Here is a 20,263-nt window from a genome sequence, read left to right on the forward strand (position 1 = left end):
GAATCCGGGGAGGCTTGGTTTGCAACACCTAGAGGCAAGGGGAAAATAATAGAAAATGGGTAAAAACGAATTTCAAGGAGAGAAAAAGTCACTTTCAGCGAAAGATCATTTGCATCAATTATGATGATTCGAGCGGGTTATGATGACTCTAACTCCACAGTAAAAGCGGGATTTAGCGGGGAAAGTTTTTGCGAATATGTAGAACCACCAGCCACCCACCACCCACTCAGGGTGTTTGCATGCACAAGCAAGAAAGTCACAAATTTTTAGTGCGCACCCAGAACTTTCTCATCCCCAAAAAGTCCCCGTCCCCGTTCGCGGTGGTCGCGGTGGTTCGGAGGAAGGAATAACTATTAATGTGCGAAAAATCAATGGGAAAACTTTCCTTTGCCCAGCCGCGGTTTGGTCTGGCTAGTTAAGGAACATTGGACGGTGCAATGAACGGGGTGGAGGAGTGTTTGTTATTGGCTCCATTTTTATTTTATTCGTTTCTTTATTAAGTTTTACGGTGCATAGTAAGGTTTTATTAGAGGGAGGAAAAACGGAGGGTGTGGAGGACGTTGAAATATAGTGCCTTCGGCGCACTCCAAGGTCACAAAGAGTCACACATTCTGGTAGGGTGATAAAAAACGGTAGCCGTAAAGAATCGACGTTTTCTTACAATATTTACGTTTACGCAAGAAACGCTGGCAATGAAGCCTTTCAAATGGAAATAAAAAGGTCTGCGCCAGATTTAAAATATGACCACAAGGTCAACCGAGGACCCAGTGGAAGTTTTAAGGTATAGCTTGGAATGGTTTTTCGTGGACTTTTTTCAAACACAAACAACTTTTCCTAACAAAGAAGTCCTGTTTTCAATTATCCGCGTATTATCTAACAAGGAAATCTTACCTCATAATGAGACAATCAAGAGCCTCGTCAATTTTGTTCCCATTCTTTCCCATGGGGTTTCTTTGCTTCATCATTACTACAAAAAAACTTTGCATCATTAATTTGACTTCGTCCAGAGTTCTAAGCACACCATAAACATTTAATTTGTCCAATGTTTTCGTCACAGGGACAAGACCCGCTTGTCCACTAGGTTCCGTTAGTCCAAGAACAAGTCTGAATGTTTCGCCCAGTGGAGAGAACCTCCTTCAGGTACGTCCTCATCCCCCGTTTCTTCGTTCATGATCGGTATGCAGGCACCCACGTCTGTGTGACGGGAAGTGTATTTTTTTTACGATGAAACATAATCCTTTTATAGCGCCAAAGTGGTAGAGTGGCGAGTGACGCTCGCGCGCGATTTCCGTCCAATCCATCGTTGCGACCTTGGTTCCCAGATCGTATTTAACGGTCCGTATACGGCATCATCATTCAACAAAAAACCGCCGTGTCAATTGTGTGTACAGCCTGAATCCCGAAATACAAACACACAACATAAAGGCCTAATGGAAAAAGCATAGGGAGAAATGCAGTTCACTTCCTGTTAACGTCTTTTTTTACAGCTCGATTGATAAGGGAGTTGAAAGGAAAACGATCCAAGGAACCATTACACGCGAAAGGTTTCTACAGAGATGATGTCCAAACGAGCACCCCTAAAGAAAGACCAAAAAGAAATGTTTGTTTTGTAGCCTACTTCGATCCTTACCACCTAGAAGTAGCTTCATCTCGGCCTCGGATTCGAGAAGACCTCTTGACATTTGAGATTCTGTGTCAAGTGATTTACAAACCGACCGTCTCTTGTGTTTGTAGACAAACAGTGTGTCGCGCAAAAAAAAAAAAAGAAGAACTTACCTCACAACCGGCATCCGGGGTCAAAAGTGGTGAGTACTCACTTGAATTTGCACTCCAGAATAGGGATATTTCTCCTTCCAGTGTGGGAAAAGGGACATTTTCCAGTCCGCGCATGAGCAGCGGGCGCGTACACTTCTTCCAGTGGCAAGCCATGAGAGCCTGCAAGCATTCCCAAAGAACACGGTCGGCAATCCTTTCAGAACTGTTGCTGGAGTTGGAAGTTTGCAAAAAAAAACAACAACCCTTTTCTCGGCGGAAACGTCCCGAGATGGTTTGTTTATGTGCTGCCAGGGGTTTATGGCCGTAGCGGATCATGCGGAACTGGAATTGGCAAGAGGACCGGTAGGACCAATGAACGTATTTAAGGGAATGGTTTGGAGGGGAATTCCCCAAACAAGAACATTTGGCCAACTTTCTCAGGAACTCACCACTTCTCTGCTTTCCTCTTCCCGTGGTATTTGTGGAAAGTTTTGAAAGTTGTTGGGCTGTCGGTTACTGTAACTGTGACATAGTTTTGGAAGGCAGGGAGGAGATGTTCCTGTTGCTCACAAAGATGTCACCGTTTCAATGCCTCCTTTTCCAGTTAAACTCATTACACTTTAAACCAGGCACAACCAGATTGGCCCAGTCTCATCGAAGCGCCAGGTAAAGCGCTTGTAGACGAGTTAAGGCTTGCGATAGAAAGGAGAGGAAATGTTTAAAGATTTATGACAATTTATACCGGAAAGCGCAAAGGGATGGTTCTCCATGTATCAAACAAGCATGTCCTTCACTGTTAACGTTTCCGGATTGTGCGTGAGGGTGTGCGTTTTACTGTTTGTATAAGCGAGAAGAAGATGCGATGCAGCGCAGCGGCGAGACGAGAGTTTCCGTGGTAATACGAGCTGGTTACGGATTAATTTCTCTCAACCCGTGGCAACTCGAACCTGTGGTATCTCGGCCGACAGTGCCAGCGTTGCATATGGGCGAGTTGCATCCCACCATGTTGCATCCTTGCTCGAGGATGCTGCACTGTTTAGCGTTCGACTTAATTTGGTTGAATTATTAAAAAGTTTCTCGCGTGCACCACGCGACGCGGTTTTGTATCTCGTGGGAATCCATCACGATGGTTTGGGGAAGCGTGCGTGGGTAATGTAATTTATATTTATACACAACAGAAGTGCAGCAGCGAAGCAGAAACATAGAGATAGAGCGCAAGCTGCAAGCCGAGAGGGATCATGTGAAGATTTACAAACTTTCTTTCCATCTCGTGATTACCTTTAATTAAGCGTATCGCTCACGCTCTACAAACAGGAACAATTAGCTTAAAGAGGGTGTCTTATTAAGCTTACAGAATAGTTTCTGTGATAAGGAAATTGCATTTGCGGTGTAGGGAGAAATGGTTCATGCATGCAAGATTCATCTCTAATTATTACTGATGCATAATATAATTTATCCAAAACTATGCCAAGAAGGAAACTATTCCTTATTAGTGGTCCCAAGTGTGGTACAACATGTGAGCAAACCTTCTCGCATTAGTATTGTTTCATTCTGGATAGGTACTTGGAAGGATCAGTATCTTAGGTTGGATAATCAATTTCTGGACCAGTTTGGATCCAGTATCAGTTCCAGGAAACGGTAACCACGGTTGGTTGGTAACTAATTTCTGCATCTATATGGGTTCAGGATTTGTTTCAGGAATTTTGGAAACAAGCTCCATAGCTTCATAGGTTTTGTATAAGTTATGTATACGTTTTGTTAAAGTGTATAACGAATGATGTGTGTTCTGTACAAGTTCTAAGATCTGTTGGAATGTATGATTAATGCCAGAACCTGAAAGGGTTGAGAATTTGTTCCAGGACAAGTATGGCATCATCATCACTTATGAATTCGGGATCAGACCGATATATGGATTTGGAGTCACTTCCAGGGCCGGTATGAGTTTAGGAATAATTTCAGCCTCAGTGTGGGTCAAAATATGTTCCAGAATATGTAAGGGCTCAGGATCAGTTCCACGACCGGCATGTCATTGGCATCAGTTCCAGGATCAGTATAAATTTAGAAGATCAGTTTAGGACCCGTACAGGTTTGGAATCACTTGCAAAATTGGTATAAGGTTAGGATCAGTTCCAGGACCGGTATGAATGCAGAATAAGCTCTAATACTAGTATACGGTCAGGAGCTCCCTATGGATATGGGATTCAGAACCAATATGCAGTCGAGCACTCCATAGATTTATAACGCACTTAAAACTTTTCTGAAAGTGTTTAAGAGTGTCCTTTTCCATAATTATTTTAATGGTACCAAAACTATCTCCCTTATGCAGAAAAGCTGGCTCCAAGATCCTTATCCTTTTCAAATTCTCCACCACTCATTACGTGGTGAGGAACGGACGGTGGACCGCCATTTGGATAGCGTTAAACGGGTGTTTTTTTTTCGGACAGGGAGGGCAGGGTCTCGGCCCCAGCAAACCGTGATGACATGCACCGGATGGAATGTTCCGCTGCACGCGGTGCTTGCTGAAGGGATGCAAAAACTACGTGGCTGTGAGACGATAGGCCAGCGAGATGAAAAAAGAACGTCCTCCTTGGTGCTGTGGATGGGCAGCGGCATCGTCACTACTTCCGTTTGCTGCAGTGTTGTTGGAAAGCTTGCAGCATTGCCAGCAGGGCATACACAAACCTTTTACTTTACCTTTTTTATGTGTGTTTGTGTGTGTGTGTGTGTGTGTGCAACCACTCGGAAGGCTGCAAGCACCCGTGATGGAAGGCAAAAGGCACACGGCGCAAATAAAACAGGTAATGGAGAGAGAAAAAAGGTAAAATAAAAGTCGAGAAAAACTAAGCCCATGCTAAGCTTTATCCAAACCCTGGCTCGTGTGTGGCCACATATCGTGTGACTCTGCACGGGGCTTGCAGTTGAAACGGAGCACACTTCAGCGTACCGGTGTACGAAGACAGTCGCAGTGTTGATTATTTTATTTATGAAACATTCTCACGTAAGTGAAAAACTTCGTGGCACTAATTACACATGAAAAGTGAGAGCTGGTTGGGGTGCGGGATGGAGTGTGTGCTTTTCCACAGTCATGCTCTATAGCACGACGTAGTGTTATCGGTGGTCTCGATCAAGTAGTGGTCAGCAGAATGAATACAATGTAGGGACTAGCAAGTGTGTGAAATAAGGTATAGTAGTAAACACGCTTGAATAAATGGGTGACATGAAGCAGCAAATTATGCATTACGACGCATTGCCTTTGACAGAAACAAGTCAAATAACGCATTCAAGAGCATGAAATTAGACAAGGTTAATGAACTTTTCATTTGTTTTATCAATTTTGGGCATTCTTGGATGCAGTATTACTACAAAAGCGAAAAGGTCAGAAAAGTTAAGTCGTCTTGGTGTTGAGATTCGATCCATTGCTTGCGCTACGCAAGCCTAAGCGCTTACTTTAACACTAAATGGCCACTAGATTTCCATCCGGCTAAACTGGCTATTAAAAGACAGCTTCTCCCGCTCTTCATTGCGAAGCGTACAATGTACTCCAATTTACTTTTTAATGCCAATGCTCCAACATTATGTTACAGATTAACATTAAAACTCCAACTTTACCAAACTAATTATGTTAAGTAAAATGTCCCGTTGTACAGCGAAAAGCGATTTCAAGCAGAAAATCCAACCAAAGTGCTTAAAACAAAACTAGCTTCTCTGCACTCCAAAAAAAAAAAAATGGCTGGTCATTCCAGCGTGTCCCTAACATTACTTATCTTCATCCAGGAAATGTTAAGCATTGTGTGCCTTTCACCCCCACCCCCTACGGTTTTACTGAGACCAAACCCACGCTTCCTCTTATGCCTTTATATATATATATAGCTGGCGGTGAGTATGGGGAATGGTTTGGACTGTTTGCAAATGCCGGTCACGTAAATAGTTAGCTTCCCACTACTTTTCAAACTGCTTAGTAATGAGCCGTTGCTCGGTGTGCCCGGAATGGTAAACGCCCCGGCATGACCGGCGACGAACCGTACCGAATCGTCGGGGGGAAATCATCCCCATCATGCCGAGGTAGTGCGAGAAAGACAATTAAAAACTGACACTGACGAAACATCTAACAGTAAAATGGTTTGCTTCCTGGTCGGGGTTTGTTTTGTTGGTCGGTTAGAAGGAGCGATGGGTTTGGTTTTCATTGGGATTGTTTTATGTTTAAGGGTGTACATTCATTTCGTTATGTTGTGTTTTGCAAGTACAAAAGTAAGCTCCAATCAGTTGGTAAACCTTAATACATTAAGTGTTTAGACAAGTGATAAAATGGTGATCAGGCTCAAAAAGATTTGAGTTTTTCATTCGCCTGAAGTACTAAAACCTCAGACAATCTAGTTTGAACAGGTCTCTCCCAATAAAGATCTCGAAGTTAATAGTTTCACCAGACGATAAACGAGAGCTTCTCCATTACACCGCACCAAGTAGTGCTATCGCAATCGAACCGAAACTAATACACTGCACACAATTGTTTCCCTGCACAAATGTGTCGCTCAAACATGAGCTATGGGGAAAGTTTTCCCATGTTGTTGTGCGCCTATATCCTAAAGCTGGATGGGTGATGATGCTTCTTCTTTCCAATCTCCACCATAGCTTGCAGTAATCGAGCCACTTGTTACAACCGGTATGCATTTTTTGTTGTTGCTGCTGCTTCAACGACAGTGGTGCCGGCACAATAAGCCGAAGCCAAATGAAGACAAACTTTCCACAGCAAAAGAAAGAGCTGAGCTATGCTTGAGCGCACTGGCAGAAGTTTGTGCAGCGCGGCAGAACCGGTAGGACATTGCCAGACGCATATCGGCAGTATGTGCGGACCGGTTGAAGAGAGGGAAGAAGTTATGGCAAATGCAATAATCTGCGAGCTGGCAAACGAATTCCTCCTCTCTCTCTCTTCTCTCCCCACTGATATGACGGTGCAGCAACAATGCAGCAACAGTATCACCTTCCGGATGGGGCAAAACAATAGCCTCCGAGCGCAAACTTGATGCATCATAACAATGTCTATTTATTGCTGGAGAATTAGTTTTCCTCCTGCTGCTTCTCGGTAAGCGTTTTCAAGGCCATGCTGCTGAAGCGATGCTGCCAACTCACAACACAATGGGCAGAAAGAAAATGAGGAGCGCGGGGGTATGTTGTTTATGTTTCGCTAGAATGTGAGTTTCTCGTTGGCGCTGGCTCCTTTCTTCCCCGGGGGCGGGCATTTCCGCTGTTCGATTCCCATCCTTTCTCCTTCACTAATATCTTTGGGGATTTTGGATTGTTCCCGGTTTCTCTATTTTCCTATTGCTTTCTGCTGTGAGCTGAGCGGGTAGGGTAAAGAGGTTTGCTGAATAATGCAACCCCGTTTGGTGCTGCCGGTGTGGAGTAATTTATTGCTTTCGTACACGTTTTCGCTTCGCCTTTTTGGGGAGACAAAGAGAGAGCGGCTGTTTTGCGCTAGCATGTTGGCGATTTTTGGCTCCGCTGGACGCTGCCGAGTGATCCTGGCAGCACGGCACGGCACGGCACGGTCGTTAGGTGTGGTGTTTGTGTTGCCTAATGCCAAAATCCCACTCCACACTCTCCACACGCCGTGAATGGGACGTGCCCGGTTGTTGGGCTGCTGCACTTTTCGCCAGCTGCCCCGGTTATCGCCGGCATACCAACACACACCTTGACGCCATTTCGTCATCAGCAGGAGCAGCAGCAGCAGTGCAAAGAAATAAACCTATATTTATGTGGCACAAAAAAACAAACAATCTAACCCCAAAAACCCCGTTCAAGAAGCATTCGGATCCTTCCGGGGTTCGGGTTTCGTATTTTATTTCCTTTGCTAGGGGGGGAAGGGGGAGCACGGGTCCAGGAGGACAGAAATATTTCCTTGAGAAAATTGTCCTCACCGGTCGGGGTGTGTATGCTTTATGAATAATAAACAAATAAATAAAATAGACAATGGCGTATAATAATAGTTCCTTCATTACGTTTGTCGTTCATTTCTTGCTGTCCCGCCCGTCCTAGAGGGGCCGCCAGTGCGGTACTTGATTTGCAAAATAAATCAAAACACACTCCTTTAAGAGCTCACCTAGCACCATAATTTATTGGGAAACGGGGGGGCTAAAATTTGGGTCCGAGATTTACTCCTCCAGCGGGTTCAGAGCGACTCACTAAATGCTGGCGACTGGTGACCACGTGTTGGTGACGCCCACTGCGGAGTAGTAGCGCAAACTTTCCACCCCGTACACCCTGTTTTGTGTAATAATCCATTGCTAGACACATGCCACAAGAGAATGGAAAAAGGGGCAAAAACAGAGAAACTTCAACCTCACACCGAGCGAGCGAGTACTCTTGCAGTGGGGATAAAACTATTGCACAGTTTAAGATGTTGCCATGAAACTGGTTGGGCAACAAGGTTTGCCGTTCCAGGCAGCAACAAGCGCTGCCCCGTTGGCATATATATTGCATTACAGCGAAAGTTTTATTAACGTTCCAAAGTAGTGTGTTGTAGTGCTGTTTGCTGCTGCTGCTGCTGCCGCTCGGTATGCCATTTTGCACACGCGAGCTGCTTGCATAAAACCTCTACCTCGCTACCGTTCGCGGCAGCTTTGATGGACATCTGGGGATCAAAAGTGAAGTGGAATTTGTTGCTCCATCGGTTCTCTTGCCCGAGTTTTCGTTTAGTTTTGCTGGTGGCGGGTGCTAGCCAGCTTGCTGGCTTGCTGATGGTGGACTCGACGTCGACTTTGCGCTTGCCGGTGGTCGGTTGCGAAGTAGCTGTAAGTAGCTGTAAGTTTCGAAAAGAACCATATAATGCAGCCCCCTTTTTCCCTGCACTCTCTTCTACGGCGGCCCCATTAAATAGTGGAACGTAATTCTACTGACAGGCGGAAAATCGGGCTTAAAATTGATGACGAGCTTGCCTGGGGGGAACAGCAAGAAGCGTACGCTACGGAGGGGTAGGGAGCTTAAGTAAAGAGACTGTCCCTTGGAACTTCTCGACTACTCGGTCGACTGGATATTGGGAGTTGGACGCTACTGCCATCCAACGGTTGATTAATATTGACCGATATTTAAAGCACTTTTAATTAGAAGCCATTCCGTAGAACTCCGTAAAATAACCTGAAAATTCCTTGAATTTTGGGGAACCTTTTTTGGGGTTGCAGTGTTTAGATTGGTAAGCATTCGGAGCGAGCCAATGACATCCTAGAGTGGTAGTTAGTTGGCTGCTATTAATTTCCCGTTCGATTAATTAAACATTACTGGAGATGGGTGTCCTGTTACTCCTACCAAAGAGCAACATTATTGACTATAAACCTTAGAACGGCAGGAGTTTGATAGTGAAAGTTACAGGGCATCAATGTAAAGGTCTTCCTGCACCGAACAAACCAGCGCCATCTGGCGACAGTACTACCAGCGCATCGTTCAAACCATGGCGTGTTTCGTTTCAATATCCGTTGGCATCACGTAACTTCCGGACGATCGTTCCACCATAACATCTGCACCAGACGGACCAGACCTGTCGGTCTGCGCTGGGCTGGAATTTAATCAGAAAGACAATATTCAACCCCATGGGGCAAGCTGGGTACGTAATTCTTCATCGGCATCGGTGCGTGGTTCGTGGTGCAAAAGGCGTTTTGCATTCGAGATAAATTTGGTGTTTATAAAACAGGCCACAGGCGATACGCCAGAGTTGTTCTTAGTTAGTTTCGGAGCTCTTTTATCACCGTGTGCGTGTGGTGTGTGCGGGGGTTTTTGACAATTTTCGGCATGGGTCGCGCATCAAGCACGAAACGTGTTCAATACACCACCGGACCCAGACCGGGCCGGGCGCGCACGCGGTGATAAGCAGTCAAAACGTTTCATTGCACCCTACGATCGTGCCTGCCATTAAGCAACGGTGAAAAGGGGTTTTTCATATTTTCCTTTCCACCATAGAAAGGATGAAAACATGAAAGAAAGAACAAATCGCGTGCAGAAGATCTATGTGCCGGTAACGATGATTACCTGTCGCTTTGCCCATGTCGCACGGGCCGATAGATAGGACGATGAAGAGCCATTTACAGTGCTGCGTCGTTAGTTTGCCATCCCCATCTCAAAGAGCACTGTTAACACACCCACCTCTACCGACAATTTTAAATGTCAACGGAAATGAAAAGAGGATGAATCAATGGCTCACCAGCAGGAGAGCGTGGTCGACAAGACCTACCACCATTGGTGTTGTTGTCGTGGAGAAGAAGTCTTGTAATCTTTTTCAAAACACTTTACCAAGATACCAACAGACAAGTGGGGAGAGGGGAGATGAGAGAACATTTTCCACGGTGTATTATTAATTAAATTGAAATGATATAATACCGTCGAGGAAGTGGGGTAGGGATGTGAAGGTCCAGCACAACCGACATGGAAATCATTGCCAGCAACCTTGGCAAACGAAGGTGCTAGTGTTGAGGAAGGTGTTGAAGAATTTTTCGCATCTGAGGAGCGTTGATTATGAGTGGCGTTAAGAGCGAGTAAAGGGAGCGTGAATGAGTGGTGTCGTGTCGGATAAGACGTCGTCCCCTTTTTGTGTCTTGCAGATTATGATGGTTTTGAAGCAGCCCCGAGACTTCCTCGAATCCGGCACAAGCCTTTGCTCTTAATCTGCTGCTCTTCGGGCGAGGGTTGTCGGTTTTATTGCTTCTTAGTAATGATTTAGTGCAGTGAATGAGGAAGAAGAAATTCGCTGTGCTGGCGCTGGGAGATTGGGAAACTTTTTCGCTTTATCTTGCACTCGTGGAGCATGGAAGATAAGGCACAGCCCAAAGACACTTGGAGAAGAGAAGTTTTGGTTTTCCATATTGTTTTGTCTGGCGGAATTGTGGATACAAGATTGTAGGTGTTGCTAAAGGTCAAGGATTTGTCTGGGTGAAGTTGGTAAAGCTCATAAGAATGTTATTATTTTGCGCTCTTACAAAGACATTGAATGAGCTATTAATACCAATGAAATTTAAATTGTTTATAATTTAGGCTTTATAATATAGTAAGACATAAATTAAATCAGCTCATGATTGGATTAACATTTAAATACGATTTTAAAACGATTTCAAATATTAAATTTTTTGTTCATTTTTTGAAACATTTGAAACATTCCATGACATTTAAACACTTTTAATCATCTAAAGTATTGCGGATTGCATAATCTTAGGCGAGATTTTTGAAAAACGGTCAGCTCGAGTCCTGAACCGGATAATCATGTTTTGTTGTGTTCTAGGACATGTTGCTGAGCTTTGCCCGGTAGTCTCTGCTTACAGGGTTTCCCACGATTTTTTGGTCAGTTCCCATATTTTTTTGGGTTCGTCTCACGATTTATTCATCGTTTCCCATAGAGTGTTGGTTCGTTCCCATAATTTATTAGTATCGTTCGATTAGATATCAATACACTTGAAATAAAAAAAATTGAGAAACGACTAAAAAAATCGTGGCACGCTCCAACAAAATAAGGGAACCAACCAAAAATGGATGGGAACTAACCAATAAATCGCGGGAAACCCTGTATTGAACTTACCATTGAGATGATTTGATATTAATGAACATAGGATATTATACCTTTTTTTTAAAATAGGCCATCGTTTCATTCCGAGTGAGCCAAACGAATGTAACTCATATTTCCTGTTACTATTGATATTTTTCAAGTATAGTTTATTTTTTATTTTCACACAATTGCGTCATTTGAGTTTGATATGTAGTGAAAATAATGAAAATGACTATTCAAGCTTGAATATTTTTACTCCCGTGTACATTTTTTTCTACCTTTTTCAGTTGTTATTGACTATAAAAACGAAAACCATCCAAAAAAACGCATTAAGCATTATCTATTTACTCATCATCATTTTATACTCCACCTCTATATACCTTCGTGCTGTGCGGGAAGTGGGCTAATGAAGCATGTTGTCAGAACAAAACGGATCGTCCCTCCATCCACTGTCCCCAGTTTGCGTGCTCCCAACATTTCCGATGCATTCGATTGCACTTAGGGACTCCTACGCACTGGGGTCACCGGTCGGGTTGGTTCCATTGATCCATTCAACCGATAACGGTTGCACGAATTTCTTGTTCTGTCATCCTCCCAGCCGGCGAGGCCCTTAACGAGCCTCGCAGGGGCGCCCTGCGTATCAGTGACAGGTCGTAAATTGAACTTGTCATAATTCACGCGAGCGGTGCGCTCCGGCTCGTCATCTTCATCAACGCGCTCGTCGCCGACATCTTCCGTGGGCAGTCTTTGGAGAGGGCAGACCCAATCGTTAATTGATAGCAGCCCATCGGCAGACTGATGCCGTTCGTTCGTTCGTTCGTTCGTTTGCCGCTGTAGCAGTACCGCCGTTCTCGTGCCTCGTAGACGTCGTGTCTGTCTCCATCAACACCAAGCGGAAGTTGGAAAGAATTTAGCCGAGTTTTTGCCTCCAAACGTTCGGCAAACCTTCCCAACTCCCCACATAGTTTGTGCCGTGGCTATAAAACAGCAACGAACGGAGAAGCGAGAAGACATTTTGTAACCGTTCAATGTACCGATAGGAGCTCTGAGTGTGACTCTGAGAAGTAAGTGACTAAATTATGTGTTTTTTTGATGCTGTTACCAAGTCTAAGCGCCAAAACGATAGGAAAGTGTTGTGATGCGGTAGCCCGTTGATTGTCAATATTGGGTGTGGAGGGTGTGCTCTATTGTTGTCGCCGATTGTCGGAACAAATGGTGAAGCGAATTTGCTTTGCGAAGATAAGGCTGTGTGCTGTGTCTGATGGCATGTGAATAGAAATGAACTTGGACCGCTGCAGATAAAGCAATCAGTTGATGAATGTTGATGATGCTCTGTTTGGTGTGTGCGAGTGTTGTGATGTGTTGAGTTGCTTGTGAAGCGGATTTTTTATGTTCCATTCCCAGAAAAGAGGTCCACCTAATGTTGAATTCAATTCGCGTCTCATTAAAATGGGTGCGCATCGGTTTAATAATTGATCAGTAAAGGGCATAATTTAATAATAATTATTGTGTTCAGTTCTTCAAATGTATCCAATTACCTTAATTCAACCATTGCAAATGTAATACCGGTGGCATAACTTGGCCCTTGGAATCGTAATTGCTGCAGACGTGTTTCAATGGGCCATTTACAAACTCCACACCGTGGCATGTGTTGCTTTTAATGGAAGCTAAAAACAAATGAAGATAACGAAATAATTACGATGAAAAGGGGTTTATGTTTAATTTTACACCACCCGGCCTTCATCCCAACCCCAACCACCGTGCAACAGGTCGGGAAGGAAAGTTTGCATACGCTCGCGCAAACCATATGCCCGCCGGGCAAAGGAAGGAAGCAAAGCGGCTCCACACATTTACGCGTCGCGTGGCGTTTTGTGTGGCGCAAACGATTTCAACCCCCCCGGCCGGTCGGTGTGACTGTTGAAGTGAAATGTGACGAAGCAAAAGTGAAATGCAAACGGACGGACGGGCACGCACATGGCGGCCGTACACATACAAAAACACAGCCACGGTACGAGCGACCAGGCGTCCGCTTTTCCTTACTTTTTCTCTCTTCAAGCCTTTTTTTGTGTGGCTGTCCCATCATCATCATCATCCTCATCATCGTCGTGATGCCTTTCATAGTGGCTTGTTCGTGCCGGTGGGTTTTGTTTTTTTGTTGTCACTCATCCATGTTGAATGTACCGTACAAGCCTGTGGGGGTCTGTTCAAATGGGCTCAAATCATCCCAGACCGCTACGCTACCGCTCTCCAAGCCGAGCGTTCCGTGTTTATGTGCTGTCGGTCGGCAAACAAACAAATGTCTAATTATTTCCTTTCGCCGGGAGCCGGGCAAAAATCGAGTGGAAAAGCATCGCGTGGAATCGTATGTTTGTGTCGTTAACAATTATCTTCTGGCAGTAGCTTTTTTTGTTGCTGTGTGTGTGTTTGTTGTTGCTCCAAAAGACGAACCATTGCATGCGCCGTTGTCGTCGTCGTCGTCGTCGTGGTCCGATCGTTATCGCAGTCGTCTCTTAGTACATCACACATTCACGTAGGGTCTTAGTGCTCTGCTGGGTGTTTTTTTTTGTTGACCGTCTGTCTGTCCCGTTGCGCTGCGTCCGTCGCTCCGTATTAATTAAATAAGACGGAAGCCAAAACAGAGGCGCACATAGTTGGTCTTGCAATAAAAGAGTGTAGGTCGAAAGAGGGTAAAGGGAGGGAGCGAGAAAGCAGAGCAAGCAAGGCGCTTACTTACGCTTGCTTACTTGCACACCAACACAGCGAGAGCGAGCGTGTTTGAACACACCGGGGGGCTCGTCTTTAGCTCGTGCAAAAGAAATGGGAGGGAAAAATGGGCAAGCAACAAAAAAAAGAGCAACTCAGTATGTGTGTGTGTGTGCTCCTTAGCCAAGAAGACACTTTTCTGCACGATGGAAGTAAATAGCTCTCCGGGTTTCTTTTATGAGCCTTCGTGCACGCTGGCGAATGGGGTGGTGAAAGGTAATTTCTCGTTTATGCCATGTTTTATGCACACTTGCTACGTTATTGCTCGGTGAATGCGTAATGTTCTTACAGGTAGACTGGGGACATTTGTTTTGTTGCCTCTTTTTATCTAAACAAATCCAAAATTAGCTTGAAAATAGGATAAATTTCAAAAAAGCTTCCCTTTTATAAGTTGCGGCACTGTCTGTATTGGTACAGAGCTCGGCAAACCGGCACCGTGTGATGATGCTGCGAAACACACAAACAAGAGATCAAACATCACCGGGAGAGTGAAAAGAGAGAGAGTGAGAGAGACCGACAGTTAGAATGTGCAAAAACGACCAAACGGCATGGCAACACTGGCCAACATCGGTGTTAGTGTGCGAGCCACGAGAGCGTACTGGCGTGCGATGGCAACAAGCCGCCACAAGGAACGCGGGCGAGAGAGATAAATACTTTAAATTGAATCAATTTTGGGGCGCGTACCACTACCACCACTACCACGGAAACACACACACACACACACACACACACGTAAATCGCACACACAAACACACAAACGGGCAATAGAGGTATAACGGTGTAATGTAATGGTGTGTTGGCGGGCCCCCCTTTATTACAAGCCCTCAGCCGTAGTAGGCCACGCGTCCACGGCTCCGGTGTGTGTTGGTGTGCTGCCCGAGCGTAGTCGGCCGTGCCGTGCGATGTAGACTGGTGGAGGCCGTGGTAGCTTGTGCGCTTGTGGTTTTGCGGTTTTGTGGCCTCGAGTGAAAAAAGCCCCAAGTGTAGTGTGCAAAAACGGTGATTGGGGGGGTGGAGCCCGGTTCATCGCTTGTAAGAAAAGCAGTGTGGCAGGTTGCGTTTTCCCGACCTGTTGGTGTGCGAACTGTTTGGAGCTGCAGTTTTGACAGTTGTCGCTGGTAGTAGAAGGTGTGTAGCTTGCGTCTAGAGTAATTCCGTCCATTACCCAACTTTGTAGCGCGTGTGTTCTGCCCTTCTGCCCCTACACTCTTTGCCCCATTCAAGCTTACGAAACTGAAGCGAACACTCTCGGTTGAAAATTCTGCAACCAACAAGACATTGAGCGTACTGCGTTTGTGTGTGTGTACGTATAAGAAAGAGCGGAAAATTCGCAAAAATACATAACCCTCAACACCTTCCAGGGGTTCAAACGTCATCCCTCAAGATAGAAAGAGCGAGAGAGAGCGCACACCTCTACTAGAGAGCGAACCTATGGAGTATCTCCACGAGTGTGTGTTTGTGTGTGTGTGTGGTTCGTTTCTCTCAGCGGGCGAAAAACGAGCGCGAAATGTGACTGCTCCATCAGAAAGCAACAAGTTTTTGCCGAGTTCGGAGGGTTTATGTTTTGATTTTGGCAGCCCAGTTCCTCCTCCCCTCCAGAGTGACAGCTGACGACGCGGGTGTGCCATCGTCTCGGTTTCGCTCCCGGTTTTTTTGTTGCCTTTTTTATGTGTGCGTTATAGGATAGTGTTTGCACAGGCGGTGTTGGTGCTGCTGGAGGGGATCGGTGTTGGTGGAAGTGTGCATGCGTGCAACCGGAACCGGGAAGGAAGGTACTATCACACACGGTGTTTGTGTGAGTGCGGCGTATTTTGATAGTATTTTGAGTGGACGGGAAGCAGATCCTAAGATTGAGGCACTATCCAGGAACTCCAAAAATGTGCTCCAAAGTTTTTCCAACAAATCGATTTGCTTAACGAAACAAGTTACCAAAACTCATTCGTTACTGTTTCCCGGTTTTCTATTTAAGGGCCGACCAAGCAACACAGCGTGTGTGAGAGAGAGAGAGTGTGAAGTAACCCGAAAGATAGCATAGCAAAGGAAGCTTCCAAGAATCGGTGGAACGGAAACCGCAATCGACGAAACACCAGTGTGCAGCAAAACAAAATGTCCGGACCCGGGTCGTTAGTTGGATCGGATGAGGAGGAGCAAACGAATTACCACACACCGGATGAAACCGGCCTAACGAAATCGCAAAAGGTGGCCCTGATCGCGGCCTGGAGCATCGTCAAGAAGGATCTGGTTACGCACGGACGCAACATCTTCGTGATGTAAGGCCAGTCGTAGGCGCTTTCTTTTTTTTGGGAAACGATTTACCTAAACACACTCACCGTTTCGCATCTTTCCGGCAGGTTCTTCGAGGAGTACCCACAGTATCTGGACTACTTTGACTTTGGCGGCGGAAGTGCCGGCGAGCTCGGCGAGAACCGGTCCCTCCATGCGCACGCACTGAACGTGATGAACTTTATCGGCACCCTCATCGACTACGGACTGAACGATCCCGCCCTGCTCAAGTGTAGCCTAGCGAAGCTGGTGCGGAACCATCGGAAGCGTAACGTCACCAAGGAGGATGTCGCGGTAAGTGGGTTATTGGCCCCGTTGCTGGACAACTGGGCGCAGCACTTTTGATGGTTCGTCTCTGGGAAATACTTACAGGCCGTCGGTGGAGTTATCATGCGCTACAGCTTGAAGGCGCTCGAGCAGCATAAAACGAAAACGCTCGAAGAAGCGTTCGGCGCGTTCCTGGGGACGGTTGCGGCCGCGTTCGAGTGAGCTCCGAGGTGTTCAGCGTCCTCATCTTTATCCCCATCCCCACCTCATCATCTCCATCCACATCAGTATCATCAGTCAGTGTATGTTAGAGGCTGCCGCGAACAGAGCAAACAGTAGGATTCGACCGAGACCGGAAACCCCATTCCGGGGCAGAGATTATCTTGGTTAGCGGTAGGGGTCACGTCCTTTTTAAGCTCTGCTATAACAACCAGAACAAAAAAACACACACTCTCTCTCTGTCTCGCTCTCTATTTCTAGCAGAAAACACATTCCTACGTGACGAGTCGTGTGTGTGTGAGGCTTTTTATGATCAGAGTAGAATAAAAATTTGAGTATAGTAAACTGCTGCTGTTTGTATTGCATTCTGTTATTTTATTATTCTGTTAAGATCAGTTAAATCTTTCACTGCCTATCAGAATTATATGATGGAAGACGTTCTCGGTTGGGTAGATAATTAAGAGCGCCTTAGTTTAAACGATAAATGCCCGGTTTATAAAGCTGATTAAGAGCTGGGTAAAGTGGGGCCAATCCCCATTGTTTGGCCCTTTAATTTATCGCCCTTACGCCACGGTGGCAGGTGCAAAAGCAAAGACCACTGCCGAGCGCGGTGATCGAACGGGCCAAGTTTAAGTCTAATTGAGTTCAATTAAAAGCAATAAAGAAAAGTTTGTCTAACGCGAGATCGCTGTGCGCGCTGCATGCGCTGCAAAACCAGGAGCGCAAGAAGGGCGCCGTGGTTCGCGAGACAAGGGCGATGATTAATCTTCACCCGTCTACCTACGTCTACGTCGTGCACTATCGGCCCAAACCGTTGTGTTTAGGGCTGCCCCGTGCTGCTGCACCCGGAAATGCACTCCATCGCCATCCATCGATGCCATTGCTGCGCGCACGGGCCGAAACGGGTCATAAATCGTTCCGCATTGGCATCGTTCGGCACACGGTGGAACGGGGCCGGATATCCGCGCACGATGAAACGAAGCACAGGTGGAGAAGGAGGTGGAGGTTTCGCGGATAATTTACTCCGCTTCGCTAGCCCGGGCTTTCCTAAGCACATCCGGTTGGACACGAACCAAGGGGTTTGAGCACAGGAGCACAATATTTTAAGCAAAGAAGCGCTCTATCGTATCAGGTTGTTTTTTCTTTTCCGGTGTGTGAAACTTTGGTTTCCCTCCATACGGTCGATGGCTCATCACGTGCATCGGTGCATCGGTTCTATTGTTCGGAAAATGGTTCGATTCGGTACCGCTGCTGCTGCTGCTGCTGGACCGCACGGTGTTATCAAAGTTTTCCCACAGCGAGAATGAGGAGCTGCTCTCCCTGCCTCAACTAATCAGCTGGTTTTAAGAAGCTGTTTTTGTGGAGGGAGGGAGTGGGGTTTGAGTGGAGCTCCCCGGTGGTATAGTAGGTTCCGGCGGGTTGAAGAATTATAACCTTTCTTTCGCTGAACCGAACCGAGCCCAGCGCTCGACCGTTTTGTGGCACAATGGACTGTGCTGTTATCTCTAGCATTAGCTTAATTTAACACGGTTCATTCCAACGGCAACGGAAAAGCCTGGAGAGAGGGAGAAGTTTTCCAAACTGAAGCGGAAAGCTGGGTGGAGGGGGGAAGGGGAGAGGGGCGCTCCTTATCCACCCTCCCTGTTTATTGTGTGCAATTCCAGTGCCATGCCAATGACAGGAACAGTGGCCATACCAGTGCACCTAAAGTGGCCAGCATGATAAGAAGTGCCAGTAAATCATGGCAATAACTTCCGGTAATTCTTTGCTGTGTTTTTTTCTTCTTATTTTTCATTGCTTCGCACGAAACCAGCGCCAACACCCACCCAAGACGCTTGCTTTGGGTGTTGTTTGTAGTGGGGAGATAATAGAGTATGCTTGGCGTGAACAACACAAACGTCCTCGTTGGATGCGTCCCAGCAAGTTAAATGCATCCCCGGCCAGCATGAACACAATTTCGAGAAGGATTTGCAACTCATCATCATCATCATCATCATCATCGTCGTTTCTTGGGAAGTGTGAGAGCGTTTAACTGTTTTCTAGTGGGAAAAGTACAGCATCAAGTGACCTTTGCGTTGCTAGGAAGCGAATGAAAAAAAAAACAAACGATCCTCATTCCTGATCCTCACAATTTCCACACAGCAAACCTGCAACATAAAACTTTAGCAAACACTCATCACCGTGCAGCTCGATGCACCGAGTGTGCATCTCGAGCTCGATTGCTCATAAAAATGTGGAAGTTTTGCAACTTTTTGCCTGCCCCTTTAGCTCACTTTCGGTCTGTTTCGGTTTGCCTGCATCGGGATTGAGTGCATTTGTTGTTTCTTTTATTGTGCTTTTTTTATTTTGGTTTTGTTTTGCTCTTCTCAGTAGCACAAACGTAACTTAATGCCCAAAAAAGTCCCGTCACTGCTGACCCGTTCACAAGCGTCGTAGCACGAAGACGAATAGTCGAGCGGTTTTTGCGCGCAGAAAATGAAACCGAGACGAGATAATGGTTGGAGCTTTTCCTGCCAGCGTAAAAAGCTTGCCACCGCTACTAAGGGAAGGCTCATTTTTCTGCACCGTGTAGCTCGAACTGTTGCCACTGAAACCCAAACTCCCCGGCACTTCTGCTGACTGATTGGTTGGACTGAAGTGGAGCTTCCGTTTTACCACATCGTTTCACATTTTCCCCCTTTTTGTCGGTTTGCCTATTCTTTGCCGTTCGTTTTCTGGCGATTTCAAAGGTCAAAGTGGAAGTACAGAGGGGACTCTCGGTTAGAGCTGTCCAGTTGCCCAGTTCACTAACAAATAACGCACCGCAGGCACCAGCAGCAACCAAGGAAGTGAAGTTAACCTTTAGCCCCCAAAGCCGTTGTTGCCCTCTCCCCAAAAAAAACTGGAACTTGGCAAAACAGATTAAACCCATTTGTTACCAGCTTTTCGGTTCCGGGAGGGTCGGAACAAAAACCGGAAGCAGCAGAAAACTGTATGCAAACTTCCCTTTCTGTGCCATCCATCATGGGCCATGGTAGTGGTATCATTGCTACATCATCGTTTGGTAAAATTGACATTTGCTTGCCACGCCACGCGTGCCACAGAGCCGGGAAGAGATAATTGATTTGAACACTCGGTGCCAAAGGCGAGGTGGAACTTTTACTTTCCCTCGGAGCTTGTTTTTGTTGTTGCTGCTGTCGTGACAGTTGTGTGTTATGTGAGTGTGCCACGTTGTCCTAAAGCCAACGACGGACGGAAGCTAAACGGGGAATCACGTAAAGGTCAACTATTTTGAGAGGACATTTGGTTCAATATTCTGGGCATAGTGGAGGAAGTCGTGCATTGGATGACATTATACATTCATCAAAATTGTAAAGTGTTCAAAGGTAAGTGTTTGTTTGTTTCATGTGAAATCAAATGAAGAAATTGAAGGTCAAATGGAAACTGCTAGAAAATCGTTTAAAATATCATTCACGG

General features: G+C 46.0%; 1 protein-coding gene across 6 annotated transcripts; it reads left to right on the forward strand.

Annotated features, from left to right (window-relative positions):
- The first annotated feature begins 1,718 nt into the window (after positions 1-1,718).
- Positions 1,719-17,156, forward strand: LOC120903567 (myoglobin). Of its 6 annotated transcripts, none has more exons than XR_005739617.1 (5): positions 14,847-15,166; positions 16,008-16,308; positions 16,390-16,615; positions 16,694-16,981; positions 17,069-17,156. XR_005739617.1 is itself a non-coding variant. In XM_040313084.1 (4 exons), exons 2-4 carry the CDS (start codon positions 16,145-16,147, stop codon positions 16,808-16,810), a joined length of 507 nt encoding a protein of 168 aa, XP_040169018.1. In that variant the 5' UTR covers positions 1,719-1,805; positions 16,008-16,144; the 3' UTR covers positions 16,811-17,155. The 6 variants fall into 6 exon arrangements, 4 of the variants coding, with proteins under 4 accessions (XP_040169018.1, XP_040169017.1, XP_040169015.1 ...); XR_005739618.1 differs by having other exon boundaries at positions 17,072-17,156; XM_040313084.1 differs by lacking the exon at positions 14,847-15,166 and adding an exon at positions 1,719-1,805 and having other exon boundaries at positions 16,694-17,155.
- Positions 17,157-20,263: the final 3,107 nt, after the last annotated feature.

This window comes from Anopheles arabiensis, chromosome 3 (assembly GCF_016920715.1).
Source record: "Anopheles arabiensis isolate DONGOLA chromosome 3, AaraD3, whole genome shotgun sequence".
Lineage (NCBI taxonomy): Eukaryota > Metazoa > Arthropoda > Insecta > Diptera > Culicidae > Anopheles > Anopheles arabiensis.

Excerpts from the sequence above, each read along its gene's own strand:
- LOC120903567 (XM_040313084.1), top strand. The coding sequence starts at position 16,145 with ATGTCCGGACCCGGGTCGTTAGTTGGATCGGATGAGGAGGAGCAAACG. Across the intron at positions 16,309-16,389 it reads GGACGCAACATCTTCGTGAT|GTTCTTCGAGGAGTACCCAC; the intron begins GTAAGGCCAGTC and ends TCTTTCCGGCAG. Across the intron at positions 16,616-16,693 it reads TCACCAAGGAGGATGTCGCG|GCCGTCGGTGGAGTTATCAT; the intron begins GTAAGTGGGTTA and ends AAATACTTACAG.